The following is a 15,047-nucleotide window of genomic DNA, read 5'->3' on the forward strand; positions in this document are numbered from 1 at the left end:
GACTTTCCCTGCTGTTTTCCCGTCCCACAGTTTTCATTCTCTTGAACCCGGAAATGTGGACATGGATCGGGGACTTACCACACGTTTTGGTAGAATCATTAAACCAGTTCGTCGCTTGATTGAATCAATGGCTCAACTTGAAACACTCCTTAGTGTTGAACCTGTTCAAGCAGCGGTTATTGATGTGTGAATTTGTTTATTGCTGTATGTTGTCCATTGCTATTGTTTTTGGTAAAGAATAATAGAGGCACAGAGTTGATTGTATTTTGTCAGTCTGTGCAGTCTGATGGTGACGCCCGATATTATGGCCTGTTTTGTGTGGTGTAAATGGCACCACATTTTGTCTGTAGTGTGTCCTGGGATCTTGCTAGGCACCGAGCGGGTCTGAGATCCGCTCGGTGCCTAGCAAGATGTCTCTTACCATCCTTGGAGGAAGCTATGTTGCTGATCTAATTCATTCTATATGTGATGTGAATTTGTTTGAGGCCACTGTATCTGTTATTGTGGGTGTATTTATACATTTTATTCTTTTTTGGTGTACTCTTTAGGATTTTGTGTAATTCTTGGGGGGTGAATGTAACAGGGTCATAAATCACATCTTGTTATAATTACACAAAATGTGTTCTAAACCCCCAAACCGTTCCTTTTATACCTGACTTTTAGGACCTCCAAGCCTGTAGTTATGTTCATTATCAGTTAGACCCCCTCCTCATTGTTCTTCTTCTTTGGTGCAACCCTAAGTGTACCCCTTTGGACTCTCCCCTTTTCTACAATTCCCCTGTTTTTTGTTAGATGCTATAAATGTGTAGTATGTGTGTGCCACATATGTGTTCTAGGGAACGTGAATGCTAACATGAATAGATAATTCTTGCTAGCTTGGAAGATGTGGTGAGTTGAGCTAACCCTCTTCCCCACTGTTTGTATTTGGTCATAGGAGCTGGAGTGGGCAAGCTATTTATTTGGAGTTCTTTCTTTCTTTTACCTTTTATCGTCAAGATCAGACACAACGCAGAACCACACCGGTTACAGCAGCACAAAACAAACACACCGATAGGACTGTTTCAAACTTGTTTAAACATCTGTTAATGTGTGTATACTCAAATAATGGAAAAGCTGATTAAGCGTAAGGGACCTTTTTAAGTTCTTTACTATGTTGGACTCATTTAGAATGACAGCTACTCCTAGTTTAGGTTTGTTTGTACTGAAACAAACAAATCCTTTTTTAGAAGGAGACTAACAATCTCCCAATGGAATCATTGCAAAGGTTATTATTGTCTTCTACTCTATCTGAAGCAATATTTTAGTTCAGCTTGTTTATGTGTTGATTTGGTTAGTTCCTGTTCTGATTTTGTTCATGCAGTCTTTCGATCATAACTACGAAATGTTAATGGCATGAATAATCCCATTAAAAAAAGGAAGCTACAAGGAAGAAGCTAAGAGGGGAGTAGAAATATTGATCTCAGAATCAGTCTTCGAAAAATTAAAAGAAATAAAGGACAAAGAAGGTAGGTATCTTCTCATAAAAGGGAAGCTGGAAAACACAGAAGTCACTTGGGGCCGGCTGTAGCACAGGTCATCTGCTGATCGGAAGGTTGGAGGTTCGATCCTTCGCTCCCCCAACCTGCATGCTATATATCCTTGGGCAAGATATTAACCCCGTTGCTCCAAGAGAGTAGAAATGCAATATATAATAAGTCCACATACCATTTACTTTGATCAATGTATATGTACCCCCTACTAAGGAAGAGACACTTTTTAAAATGGTGTTTGAGCTTATAGCCATGGAAAATGTAGAAATTCTAGTTCGTGCTGGTGATTTTAAGATGACCCTAAATCACAAACTTGATACAACTAACAAAAGGAGTAAGAGCCAACTCTCAAGTCTAGTCAGTATTTCATTAACAGAGCTGGGGATGTTTGAGTGTGGAGTAGAGTAGAATGTGTAATCACCTTCCAGAGGATGAAGTTCTCGCCATACATCAGTCTGTTCAAAGACCGATTTTTTTCATGAATTATGCTGATAGACAGAGTGGAAGATAACAAAATAGGAAGAACGGATCTGTTGGATCAATGTACTGTCTTCCTCAATATTCATCTAGTCAGAAGGACCAAAAACACACACTGAAAATTAAATGTGGGAATCTTAAATAATCAAGAAATGAAAGAAGAGATAAAATGCTGCATTGAAGAAAAAAATAGCCCAGTGGACGACATTATAATTTGCAACACAGGAAAAACATAAATGAGAAGAAAATGAACTGCGAAAACTGCTTTTTGAAAAGGAGAAGAGAAGGAAAATACAAAAAGCTGACCAATGAGTTAACACAATTAGAATCTCAACATAAAAAACAGTGAGGAAACAGCACTACATGTTACTATATTGCTGTTGTGTTATTACAACATGACAGCAGCTGGATGAAGTTTTGAGTAATGAACTAGAAAGGAAACTCAGATTTACTAGACAACTCTATTATGGGTCAGGAGCTAAAGCGGCAAAATATCTAGCTAGGCATATTAAAAGACTATTAGTGCAGTTCATAATGGATATCACAGATATCCATTAACAGACCAAATGCTGTTTGATCCAGTGGAAATTCAAAACGTATTCTGTGATTGCTACCGAAAAATATATTCACAACCCCCAGCAAAATAAGCAAATTTCTCTAGCTTCTGGATTTACCGGCTATAGGAGAGTTACAAAATAGAAAACTGCTCTCAGAAATTACAACAAAGGAACTACTTAGTGCAACAGGCAAAACGAAAATGGACAAAGCCCCAGGCAGCAAATGGCATAAGACCTTTAGGGAGGAACGTCTCCAATTCTCCTAAAATCTCTCAATGAAACCATGACCTCGATACTCTTTAAACAGATGGAAAACCTCATACCTGAGTTGATAGATGAAGATCAGTCTGGTTTTATTCAAGGTTGACAGGCTCAAGAGAATATAAGGCATATCCTTCACTTAATCAATCATGCTCATGAAACAAAATTGGAAATGCTATCAGTAAGTCTGGACACAGAAAGGCATTTGATTGTGTTAGTTGGACGTTCTTGTACAAAGTCTTAGAAAAATTTGAATTTCAACCTCAATATATACAGTGTATTAAACGTCTTTATAGAGATAAAATTACAAGGTCATTTAACCAGCTGTTTTGCTCTACAACGAAGAACCTGCCAGGGATGCTGCCTCAGCCCAACACTGTTTGCTCTCTTCATAGAGCCATTGGCACAACTGATAAGACAAAATGACGGCATAAAAAAATTGAAGTAGGAGGACAAGAATAAATGGTGGCGTTGTTTGTGGACGATGTCATAGTGGCACTTTGCAATCCAGACAGAAACTTCCTGAGGCTATTGAAATTGCTAGAGGAATTTGTTAAATACTCTGGCTACAAACTTAATGTAAACAAAACTCAAACTCTGGCTATAATTTACTCTCCCTCTTCATTAATCAGCAAACAACACAGATTAAAATGGAAGACTAAATCTACTACATATCTTGGCATGATAATAACAAAATCTTTTAAGGAAACATATGAATTTAATTATTACAAAATTAATGATCACATTAAGCTTGGTATCAGGCAGCAGGCAGCATTCAACTTACATTCCGATTTGATATAATCAGAATGAATATTTTTCCCAAGATTACTCTTCTATTTATGTATATTAATCTATTCCAGTCAATACCTTTCACTATCCCTGACACTCAATTTAGGCATTGGAACAAAAGTATATCTAGATTTATCTGGGCTGGCGAGAGACTAAGAATGCATTAAAAACACTCCATTTGAGGAGTTTGAGGCAGTATTTTTTTGCTGCTCAGATGAGGTTTTTAGTCTGTGCATGTTGGCCTTATTACAAATCAAATGGAAAAGAATAGAAACTAAAGCTGAGTCATTTTCAATTCAATCTGCATTAGGGGATACAGAGTAAGTTTGTAAGTTAGTTTAGTCTGGGAGAATATATTGGGTTGCTTGACTGGCCTGCATTTGATTGTAAACCTCATCCAAAAATTAGAGAAGGAGTTTTTTAAACAACGGGAAAACAAGGCTATAACAGCACTATGTACATTAATGCAAAAAGGGCAATTTAAAAGGACTACAAGAGGAATTTAATCTAGATCAGCTAGACTTCTTTAGATATCTACAGGTAAGGGATTACTATTTAACAAAAATAAAGCCAGTGCTACCCTTAGGAGACAAAACATTTTAGCTGAAGCCTACAAGAAAAAAAATTCTCTGGGGAAGAAGAATTAAAGATCCAAAAACTACAGAATATTTAGCTAGAAGTTTGTTTTTTCATCACACCGCAAATTAGGAGCAAATTCTCAGAATCATTGGAGCCCATGTAGAGGCAGTGTGGGGACCTGTGTGCCAATCACACCCATATCTTTTGAACAAAAAAAAATAAAGCCATTTTGGGATCAAATTCAAATTTAACTGTCTAAATTACTTAGATATAAAATACCTAAGTGTGAAGATCTTTCTTTTTTGTCATCTTAGCGAGACTTTTGTTAATTGCTTGTAAAAAGTCAATAAGCAGAAGATGCTACAAAGCTGAATCACCAAATTTAGATCACTTGAACAGGGATATCAAATGGTATTTATATTTTGAAAAAGATGACTTTTCAGCTCAGATTAAGGGGAGAGAAGTTCCATAAAAAATGGCAAAAAATGACTTCCTACCTTCAAGGGACTCAGGATGCTGAGGATAAAAATTACTTATGATGTGTACTGTACAGATCATCATATGGACTTACTCTGCAAGCCATTTAGACCATTTAGATCAGAAAAAAAAACTTAAAATAAATAAATAAACAAACCTGCCACTCCATATGAACAACAATTTTAAACGGTTTTCGTAAAGCCATCCATCATTGGGCTAGAACCAATCCCAGCTGTCCGGCAGGAGGCAGAGTACATCCTATACAGTACACCAGCCATTGAGGTGACAATGCTAACCACACCACTGCGCTGTAAAACTGTTAATTAACTGCTTAATTTTGGATTCCATCTATAACAATGTTTTCTTTAATAAACTTTTTTTCAATATAGTCACATACCGTTGTGAAAGACTGAAGTTGGTTATTAAGAACAAGAAAAAAACGTAATTTAAGGTATGTGTTAGCACATGTAGTCTAGAATTTTGCATGGGGATATGGATGTGCTACCATTCTGAAATTTTAAAATATTATACATATTATGTTTTGCATCAGATTATTGTCTTAAAATTAAATCTTGCTTTTGTTTTGGTTCAGTGAGTGAGTGGGTGCCTATATGACCTGTTGGTATGATGTTCTTTTTATGAAATCCTGTATTAGTTTTATGCCAGATGTAGCTGGTCTCAAGCCTTCTAAAAGTCTTTGTCTTGTTAGTCCATAGAATCATCAAGATGGGGTTTTTTTGTTTGTTTGTTTGTTTTGTTTTTGTCATGTGAGATGAGTTCTTGTATTCTTTTTGGTATCTTTTTTGGTCAACGGTGCGGTTTTTTGCCCATTCTCCCATGGATACTATAGATATCATTTTTGCCCAGTATCTTTCTTATTGTTGAATCACAAACAGTGATTTTAACTGAGAAAAAATAAGGCCTGCAGTTCTTTATATGTTGTTAAGTGTTCTTTTGTGACCTTCTAGAAGAGTCTTTGGCTGTGTCCCAATCCAGCGACCGCACGCTTCGGAGTACGCATTTTGAGACCTATTACATCACAGCGACGCGACGACAGCTGTCCCAATCCGAAGTGTACTCTAAATACGTACTTCAAATGCGCCGTCGATTTCCCCAAATTTGAAGTGTGGTCCGGTGTACACTTTGTGGTCCCATATGTCCCACAATTCATAGCGCGGCGGTGGGTACAACAATATACGCCGTTCAATAGTTGACCTTAATCTTACAGAGATGTGATGTTTTTATGCATAATTAAAGTCAGTCATATATCCACAAACACAACAAGCTGAAAGTCAGTGATGCTGCTCGGTTTGCAGTCCTGAATATCACGGCACAAGCAGGATTCACTGCACTTTTAATGTTAGCTATGTTATATTGCTGCCTCTGTTCGGTGGTGTCGAGCCAAACGGACTTTAACGTGTGTTTGAACGAGCTGACGGTTCACTCGTTAAGCTGAAAGAAAGATGCTTTAATCACAGGAGTCACACATGTGTCCACTGTACCATCTGGAACTCTTCTTGTTTAGCACTCGTAATAACACAAACACTAAATCCTCCTTCTCTTGTGCTGTTTTGTAGCAGTGTATACACCTGAGACTGTCACCTGTCTGTCTGTCCTGCACTCTCTCTCTGTTTCTTTCTCTCTGATTGTGGAATAAAAGTATGAACATGTATTTATAAGTTACACTTGTGTTTGAATCCTGCAGCTTATCACACATTTGATTTCCATGTGTGACAACTGCAAGTGTCCAGAGTGAGGACAGACTGAGGGACCCACTGCTGCACATCATCTGTGAGGCTTTGCACCCCTGATGATCCACCAGGACAAACTCAGCAGTGTGTGAGGAAGAGGAGGAGGAAGAGCCAGCAGCAGCTGACAGATGGAGAGAATAGACAGACTGTTCCCTGTTTGTGAAGGACTGCTAGGAAAGTTTAACATAACTAATTGTCTGTCCTGAATCAGTCTTATTAGGTAATGTTCAAATAATGTTATCATTCCAGTGTTTTCAGTGTGGGAGAAAGTACTCAGGGCCTTCAAGTTACACACTATGAAAGGCAGAAACAAGTTTAATATTCAGAAACCTAAAGTATGTATCAGCAGCAGAATGGAGCTAAAAATAAATGTTTGTTTCAGTTCTATGAAGCTTTGAGTATTTTGGATTAGTAGTACTGCTGTGTTTGTTGCATCATATTGCTGTAATTGTTTATATGCTTTATATATTCTGAGGTAAGTTGATCTATAGTGTTACATCATATTCTATAAGGATGTTATGTGTTTGTGTACTTTCTGCCCGGTTTGACCCATTTAGCAGAAGTCAGCCCCTTGACAGACCTCACCTGAAAGGGTGCCCCAGATCTGGTCCAGTAGTCAAAGTAGTCCCAGGGGGCGTTCGTGCAGGTAAGGAGGGGTCTATTTTTGGAACCCATATTCCACATTCCTGACTTTTCTCTCCCTTTCATCCTGCAGACCGATGCCTTGAACAGGGGTCTGGGGCGTATTTTGTCCAAGCAGGTGGGGTTGATTGCCTGCCTGCATGTCAGGTCCTTTTGTATCACATCACTCAGTTGACTTTGTCAATGAGAAATATTTAAAAATAAGATTTTATTTGGAACATCTACACTAATTTGTTGTACTGTGGATCATGACAAGAAATGCTTAAAACTTACCATAGAGCCATCTGGTTTGTAGTGTCACTACAATCAGGCTCCACGCCATAATTAAAATGTTTATTTTCCACAATGGAAATTAATATTAACCTATGGTCATGTTGCAGGAAGCAGCCTAACTTACTCTAGCCATAGCAACAATATACTTGAATGTCTTGTAAAAATATACACAAAAAGACTACTGTGACTAAAACACTGTTGGTGAAAACCCACATGCATTATTTCCAGCTCATAATCATGGCAGTGCTGTATGAAGTATCACTCTTCCAAGATGATCAAGTAAAAGATAGACAAAGACTTTAATTTCCTGGTTAAAAGTATCAAAGGCATTAAATGTCAAAATCCATTTTGGTCTATGGCTTGTTTTTTTATTTCCTATTTATATTGAATTAACAACTACTTATCCCCTTCTTTTCTTGCATTTTCAATCGAATATGAATAGAATAAGTGATATACACTGAATAGAGTCCTTTCATGTTATATATTTTTATTCATGACTGAGTAAATGCTTATCCTCGTGCATAAAGCGATAAAGCAGGACTTGCCTGTGGAGATAGCCCATTGCTGACAGGGTTGACATGGTTACTAGGAGTACCAGAGTTCATGAAGGTATCAGTGTAGCTGGAGAAGCTGTGCCGGTTGGTTGCCAGACCATAGGCAGTGCTGCCGTCAGGACTTGATAAACCACTCTGGTGCATGGTGGAAGGAGGTAAGGGTTGGGGACGGTGAACAGTAGCCCCACCATCTGAAAAGTAAAACACTTCACACATATATATTGGTTCCTTCCTTTATGTAAATAAGACGCTAGCTAGGCTAGGCTACCTGTTCTACCAGTTTGTATACCAGATGAGAAAAAACACATTCCTGAATATATATATATATATATATTTAACACCAACATATAAGCAACACAAGTTTGACAACTTAAGTACACCACCATGATGCCCCACAGTATGTTGAACAGAGACCTGCATAGTGTGGATGTGATACCAAATAGGCTTAATTGGAGGCTTCTGTATCTAGTTTAGGATGTCTTTAAAACTAAACACAACAGGGAAAACTGGGTTAAACCTGACTGACATTTTGATAGTTACAATTACAAATATTTCCAACAGCAGGTTGTATCACACCTCTCTCTCTGTCTGGGAATTTTTCAGCTTTTTCCAAAATCTACCAAACCAAAATTCATAAACCTTGGAGCAGTGGCAGAGGACGGGCAAAGGAACAACCTGGCATGGAGATTTTGTTTTGTTAAAACTCCAAAATATGTATTGATGTTGGTAGACAATACAGTTTCTTAATGCTTTTCAATATAGTACTAATTCTGTGAGTCCTTTGATGACACGCTAACATTAATTGGGAATGGCATACTCTCTGCAATCAGTTTTTTTATTCTGTGGAACCACCTATTAAGTCATGATTATAATTGAAACAATACTTTTATTCTGAGGCAATATGCTTTAATGTACTAGATAGAGGATAACACTGCATTTTCTTCTGCTAGAGATAAGACATTATTGGCAGATCAGGACCTCTTCCAGAGAAAAACTTACATTGATCATTAATTTGTTCCATGCATCCAGTCAAAAAAAAAACACACACACACACACAAAAAGACCCAGCAATATAGGTGTAAAAGTGCCTATCATGAATCATTATTTGTTGGTAAGAACATGGCCAAAATAGCATAGTATCCACGAACTCCTCAGGAAAACCTATAGGTCACATTTGTAATCTGTCAGTGAAAGGATTATCTGTTCTACCTTGAGTGTTGGTCGGGTAGTTGGATTCTGGCAGCTGATATGTAGGAAGTGTTGGCATCCCTGCAGGAGGAAATCCACCTGGCAGAAGGTGATTGAATGCTGCAAGTTGATTGGCTCCTGCTTGTTTTCGCCACCTGGCCCTTCGATTGCTAAACCACACCTTGAAAGAGAAATATTTATAAATAAGCTGGAAGGAAAACACCAAAAGCCTCACTTTGTTAGTTGTTGATGCTAAGGGTCACGGAAAGAGTCCTGTTTCATTTTTATCAATTAGAAATGTGCTTGTTTATTCATCAGGGGCCTTTCAATAGACAGCAATAAAATGTGTAGTCTAGTGGTGTGAAGGTATCCAATGAAATAATAAAGCAATGTCAGCCAAACCCCACTGGTTACTGAAAGTTAGGTTTTATTCACCAACTTATTGAATATTTAACCTGATCCAGAGCATAGCTGTATTTAAAATCAGCAAGAATTTGCACATTTACATTGATTCTATTCTGATGCCATGCTCTAGGTCTCACAGATTCTCCGCTGAAAGAGAATTTTACCTTTTCTCGCCACAAAGTACATACAGATAGTCCTTTTGTGAAATTTCACACACAGGGCAAGATCCACAATCAAAAGCCTATATTTCATTGTCCCGAATATCTGAAATGATTCAGGACATATAACTTACTCTAAGCATTAATATATTGGGACATGCCATCATTTCAAAGGTAAAACTTCAGCAAATTAATGTTTGTAGTGTGTGTTTCTGTGAGTAAATAAGATTTTTTTTTCCATTATCCACTTCTTCTTGACTTTTAGTCCTGCATTTTTGTTTTCATTTCAATTAAATTATACCACTCACATGATTTAACACAGGCATACTTAACACCTACACATCTCTAGGGTCACAGCAGAAATCTTTGCATTGCTTGCAGCTTTCTACCTGCCCACTTTTTCCAGGAATCCTCTTTTTTCATTTAGTGCAAACGTAAATGTGCCTTTCATGTAGAGAAGCTGATTTGGACTTCTATATCTGCAGAGCAGACTTAAATTATTACAACAGGCGTTGTTGCCTTGAGGTACTTGCGCAAAAAACGCAGAAGTAGATCATACGGTCTCACTACCTCTGCAGAAGAGACGTGACTGAAAGGAAACAGAATATGACCTATCATCATTTTAACATGATATCTTTGGGTTGTTTTCTAATGCAAGGATGCATAGATGTGGAATGTATATGTTTGTACATTTATAGATACATATTTCTGGCACATTTAGAGACATATTTAAGGCTCTGTGTGTGGAACCCATGTTCCACATTCCTAACTTTTCTCTCCCTTTTATCCTGCAGACCAATGCCTTGAACAGGGGTCTGAGGGGGTATTTTGTCCAAGCAGTTAAGGTGGGGTTGATTGCCTATCTACGTGTCAGGTCCTTTTGTATCACATCCCTCAGTTGACATTGTCAATGAATAAATCTTTAAAAATAAGACTCAATTTGGAAAATCTACTCTGGGACAAGAAACACTAAGTTTAAAACTTGCCATAGTCTTAAGAATCTAGCATGTCTGTTGGCTTGTTGTTTTGTTGTATACCATCTTACAAGTAAGAACCGTATGCTACTTAAAAAAAACAGTTACCTGAGAAAACTGGTTGATATAAAAAAAAGAAAATCTTCCAGTTTGAGGGATAGCTGATTCTGAAATAGGAGGGATAGCGCTGTTATGGCAAATATCCTGTCTAGTTCCTGTACTTTCTGAGCACATCAGGAGTAGGTCACCTCCTGGGTAGCCTGTGTCAAAATGCTAAATTCATAGTCTGTCAAATGGGGCTTCTTTGTCCTTATTATTCTGGACCAGCTAGATTTGCCTCAAGTAGGCTACAACATCTCCACTGTACCTGTCTCAGCAGGTTTCTGTGAAGAAGGATTACTAGTGGACACACTGTTTGGGTTTATTTCCCCCCTTTTATTGCCAACACACACACTACTGACAGTCACTTTGTCTGTGTCCGAGCCGTGGGTCCCACTCGCACAGCTTCCAGCCGCACTCTGACACACCTCTCCACTTTCTACTCAGCAAGAGAGAGAGAGCTCATTAACTAATACATCACACACCCAGACTTCCTGGCACTGCCCCTTGAGCTCACTGCACCACCCCTCCCCTGCAGCTGAGTCGGGGACCACACCTCCGCCACAGTTTCTCAGAAAAATGTTTGGTGTCTTTTTTATGTTTTTCAGAAGAAGAAAGAAGAAAACTCTATGAAAGACATAATGGATATATGTGAAAAATGGTGCCAGTCTGGTAATGCACCTATGGACATATTGGAGATTATGTATCGGAATTTCAGGAGAGGGACCACACCTCCAAACATGCTCCTTCCGGTTGTAATCTATATAGGTTTTCCCCAGTTCTGCAAACTGTTCATTCTCGTTTACGTGCCCCAACCTCCCTCCCTCCTCGTTCTCAATTTTTTAACTTCTTCACTTCTATTTAGTGCATGGGGATCTGCCAGGCCTGGGAGCCGTTGCAAGTCCCCTTCGAGGCCTTCCCCAAACCGCAGCTCAATTCATGTCCAAGCATCACCTTTACCTACTAAAATGCTGTCAAACCTAAAATGAGGACGTTGGCCCAGCTAGTGAATCAAGCCTAAAGGATAATGAACCAAAGTTATCCTTGGAATTCAAAACAAAAACTGAACTTCATATCAGTTGCGCCAACATCACTGTGGAACAAGATAAAATCCATCATCCAAGGAAAGTCTCCACAAAACTCAATCCAGTGAGTGAAGACGGGGCTCTAGCTGTGGCCTCTGGAAGAAACACTCCCTAGGCTTCCTTTCCTCCTGCTATGGCAGACCACTCCTCCACAGTGGCGCCCTGTTCCACTCCTGTATTTGCTGACCTCTGTACCCTCCAACCATCCACCAAGAACGTCACTGCAGACATGACCTATGGTCATGTGCTCTGGAGCGACTGAAAAAATGAGATCACAGATACAAGCTGGGGAAATGAGCTTCCTCCTAAGATTGGATGGCTTCTCCCTTAGCGATAGGGTAAAGGGATTAGTGATCCAGGAGGGGCTCAGAGTAGAGCTGCTACTCTACCACATCAAAAGGAGCCAGTTGAGGTGGTTCAGGCATCTGATGAGGATGCCTCTGGGAACAGTTTTCTGTGCATGTGCCCCCGGGAGGAAGTCCCAGGGCAGACCTAAGACATGCTGGACAGACTAAATCTATCACCTAGCCTTGGAATGCATTGGTGTTCCCAGGAGAAGGCGGCTGGGGAGAGGAAGGTTTGGGCTTCTCTGCTTAGGCTGTTGCCCCCTCAACCAACCCCAGATAAGTGGAAGAAAACGGAAGGATGGATAGTTAAATTGAATTGACCTCAACAGCTGGTGAAGAGATGAATGCTTCCCTCCAAGGATGTGGACAAGTGGAAGAAGAAATTATCTGACAGATGACTAACTCAAGCAGAGAAAGCCATCCTCTTGAACGATTTTAATTTTGATGTCACATCAAAAAAATCTCGCATTTGGAACTAATTACAGCCACAGATTCAGTGGTCCAAAAGAACAACACTGTGGATGCAGAGGCAGAGCAACTGCAGAGGAAAGTGTCAGCCTGTCTTAGCAACACAAGGCCCCCAACCTCCAGTATCACAGACTGTCTGAGGCACTTGAAAACAGACAATGCTTCTGATCACATCTCATGCAACAGATTATACCCAGGGGAAACTATACCGAGTCAGTATGGTGTACCAGTGATACCTAAATAAGGGGGTATTTTTAAAGTTCATTGTCAGTGTGATCAATCTGTTACCTCCAACACCTCAAAGTTCCTGGCTTGAAGTTTGTGGAGAAAGGGAAAGATGCTGTGAGGGCAGAAGAAATAAGTGGCTCTTACGACATTATGTCTGTCTTTACTTGTCTTCCAGCTACTGATTACATGGTAGTTTGTACACTGAAGAGAGTTAAAGAAGCAGGCACCCACTTGGTCGGTAATGAGGGTGGTCCTATTCTGAAGTGGAGTCATTGTGTAATTTCTTACAATGTCCACATATAAGGACCAGTACTAGAAACATAGGTGTGTCATGGATTCCCGAGGCACAACCCCATTCATTTCCAATGATTCTGACCAACTATAATACATGTTTTTAGAACAAAATTGGTTGCTAATTGCAGCCATGCAAAATCAGTAATTTTGCATGGCTGCTAAATGAAACTGATAAATGAAATTTCAGTGACAATCATTCAAGCTGACTATAACTGGTTGTATTTTTTGTTTCTCCATGTTTATACATTAGGTAGTACTGAAACAATGATTTGATTTGACACACCACAAATATTTTTAGTTACAGTCTTTGCAGTTCTCTGTTTCCCATCACTATATCTCTACCATACAATGTAATAAGTATTTAATATTAATGTATTTTTTGAAACCTTTCATGGCCTCAGCCTAAGGACACAGAAATAGTATTCAAATTTAGTGTAAAGTTATAACTAGGCCTACTTAACTGTGCCATTATCCAAAGTTACAAATTTTGTCAACATGAATGAGAAATAGTTAGCTTCAAAACAAGTTAGAAGGTGGGCATTGAGTTGGATTTTTTTTTTTTAATTTGTACTCCAGTAACTTATTCTGTGAGTAGGATGGACGTAAGATGACCATTGTCAAGTCGAGGCATACAGATAATTCTGAGGTCGGCATTTATGACCTAAGTGGCAGGCATGGAGGAGTTTCCATGCCACGCTGGTTTCTCATTGTCTCGGTTTTCTGTGACTTGATTGAGCCACTTTGCAGTTATGGCTTAAAGTTCCCCTGAGAGCGAAGACTTCCATGATCTGCTCTGATTTTTACAATGAGTGGTAGACTCTAAACTGGTGGGAAAAACAAATTCCAGCCAAGAATCTGGGAGTGAGACATGCAAGAGGAATGCAGCACCCACCCTACTGCTGAAAACTTACAGCTGTTGTTAGAACTCTACAATATTTTCCCAAACACAACTGAGGCACTGTGAAGCTGTCAAACAGAGACCAAAGCCAGTTTCCTTAGTGGAGATGTGAACAGCTGGCAGAGTCTCCAGAAGTTGGAGAGAGTTAGTCTTGCACACTGAACAAATATATAAAATACTCTGAAAAAGTCTCACACCTCATTTCTTTATATTTTGCTAAGAATATGGTAAATGTACAGTGATGTACTGAAAACAAACATACTTGAAAGTACAGAGTTTGTACAATTCTCATGAGATTAAAAGTCAGTATTTGTATGACCAACTTTATTGTTCATCACAGCTTGAACTGTTTTTGGCAGCCATGCCAATCAGAAACATTGCATCGGGGTCAAAATCTGAGAGTACTTTGCATTCATAATTGAAATGCAGCCAGTAGTTCTTCTTTAATGTGGCTTACCAGAACATTCTCTCCCAGTTTCCCTTCCTTATGAATGGCTTCTTGACCGTCACCTTTGTTGAGCAATAGATGAATCAACTGAAGGACCAGAACTGTCTTTCAGGTCCTGTGTCAGGTCATTTTATCCTGTTATGGACATTTCTTATATCTTTCATCTACTTTAGATTCCTTTTAAGACGTCCTATTTTTTGTACTCTACTTGTCCAGTTTCCTCATTTTTTAAGGATTCACTCCACAGCAAGCTGGTGAGCAAACCAATCTTTAATGATAACCTTCTTGGTGCAAAAATACAATTTTATGCCTGCCAACCTGTGTTATCATTAACACAATGATATGAAAGCAAATAATGTATTTTTGTAACAAGCTACTTAGTTTGTTCATTGTTTTTATTTCATCATCATGTTCCTTAGAACATTTTAAAATTCAGTCTTTGTTAAGTTGTCTGTTATGTATTGACACTGTCATGGTCCCTCTGTCTTTGCTGGCCTGACCTGCCATTTCGGGGGTGGGGTTCCCTCCACCTCAAGCCCTCTTTCTCGCCCTCCTCTGTGTGTGTG

At 39.1% G+C, this 15,047-nt stretch overlaps 1 protein-coding gene across 3 annotated transcripts in view; it reads right to left on the minus strand.

Moving 5' to 3' along the window:
* The window catches only part of LOC134618777 (paired box protein Pax-7-like), an 86,095-nt gene that overhangs the window by 39,603 nt on the left and 31,445 nt on the right, over nucleotides 1–15,047 (minus strand). For all 3 annotated transcript variants that reach the window (XM_063464338.1, XM_063464336.1, XM_063464337.1), the window contains exons 6-7: nucleotides 9,099–9,258; nucleotides 7,881–8,080 (exon numbers count right to left, since the gene is read on the minus strand). In XM_063464338.1, coding sequence (XP_063320408.1) covers nucleotides 7,881–8,080; nucleotides 9,099–9,258 — 360 coding nt within the window. The remainder of the gene's footprint in view (nucleotides 1–7,880; nucleotides 8,081–9,098; nucleotides 9,259–15,047) is intronic.

The sequence above is a fragment of the Pelmatolapia mariae genome, linkage group LG20 (genome assembly GCF_036321145.2).
Source record: "Pelmatolapia mariae isolate MD_Pm_ZW linkage group LG20, Pm_UMD_F_2, whole genome shotgun sequence".
Taxonomy (NCBI): Eukaryota; Metazoa; Chordata; class Actinopteri; order Cichliformes; family Cichlidae; genus Pelmatolapia; species Pelmatolapia mariae.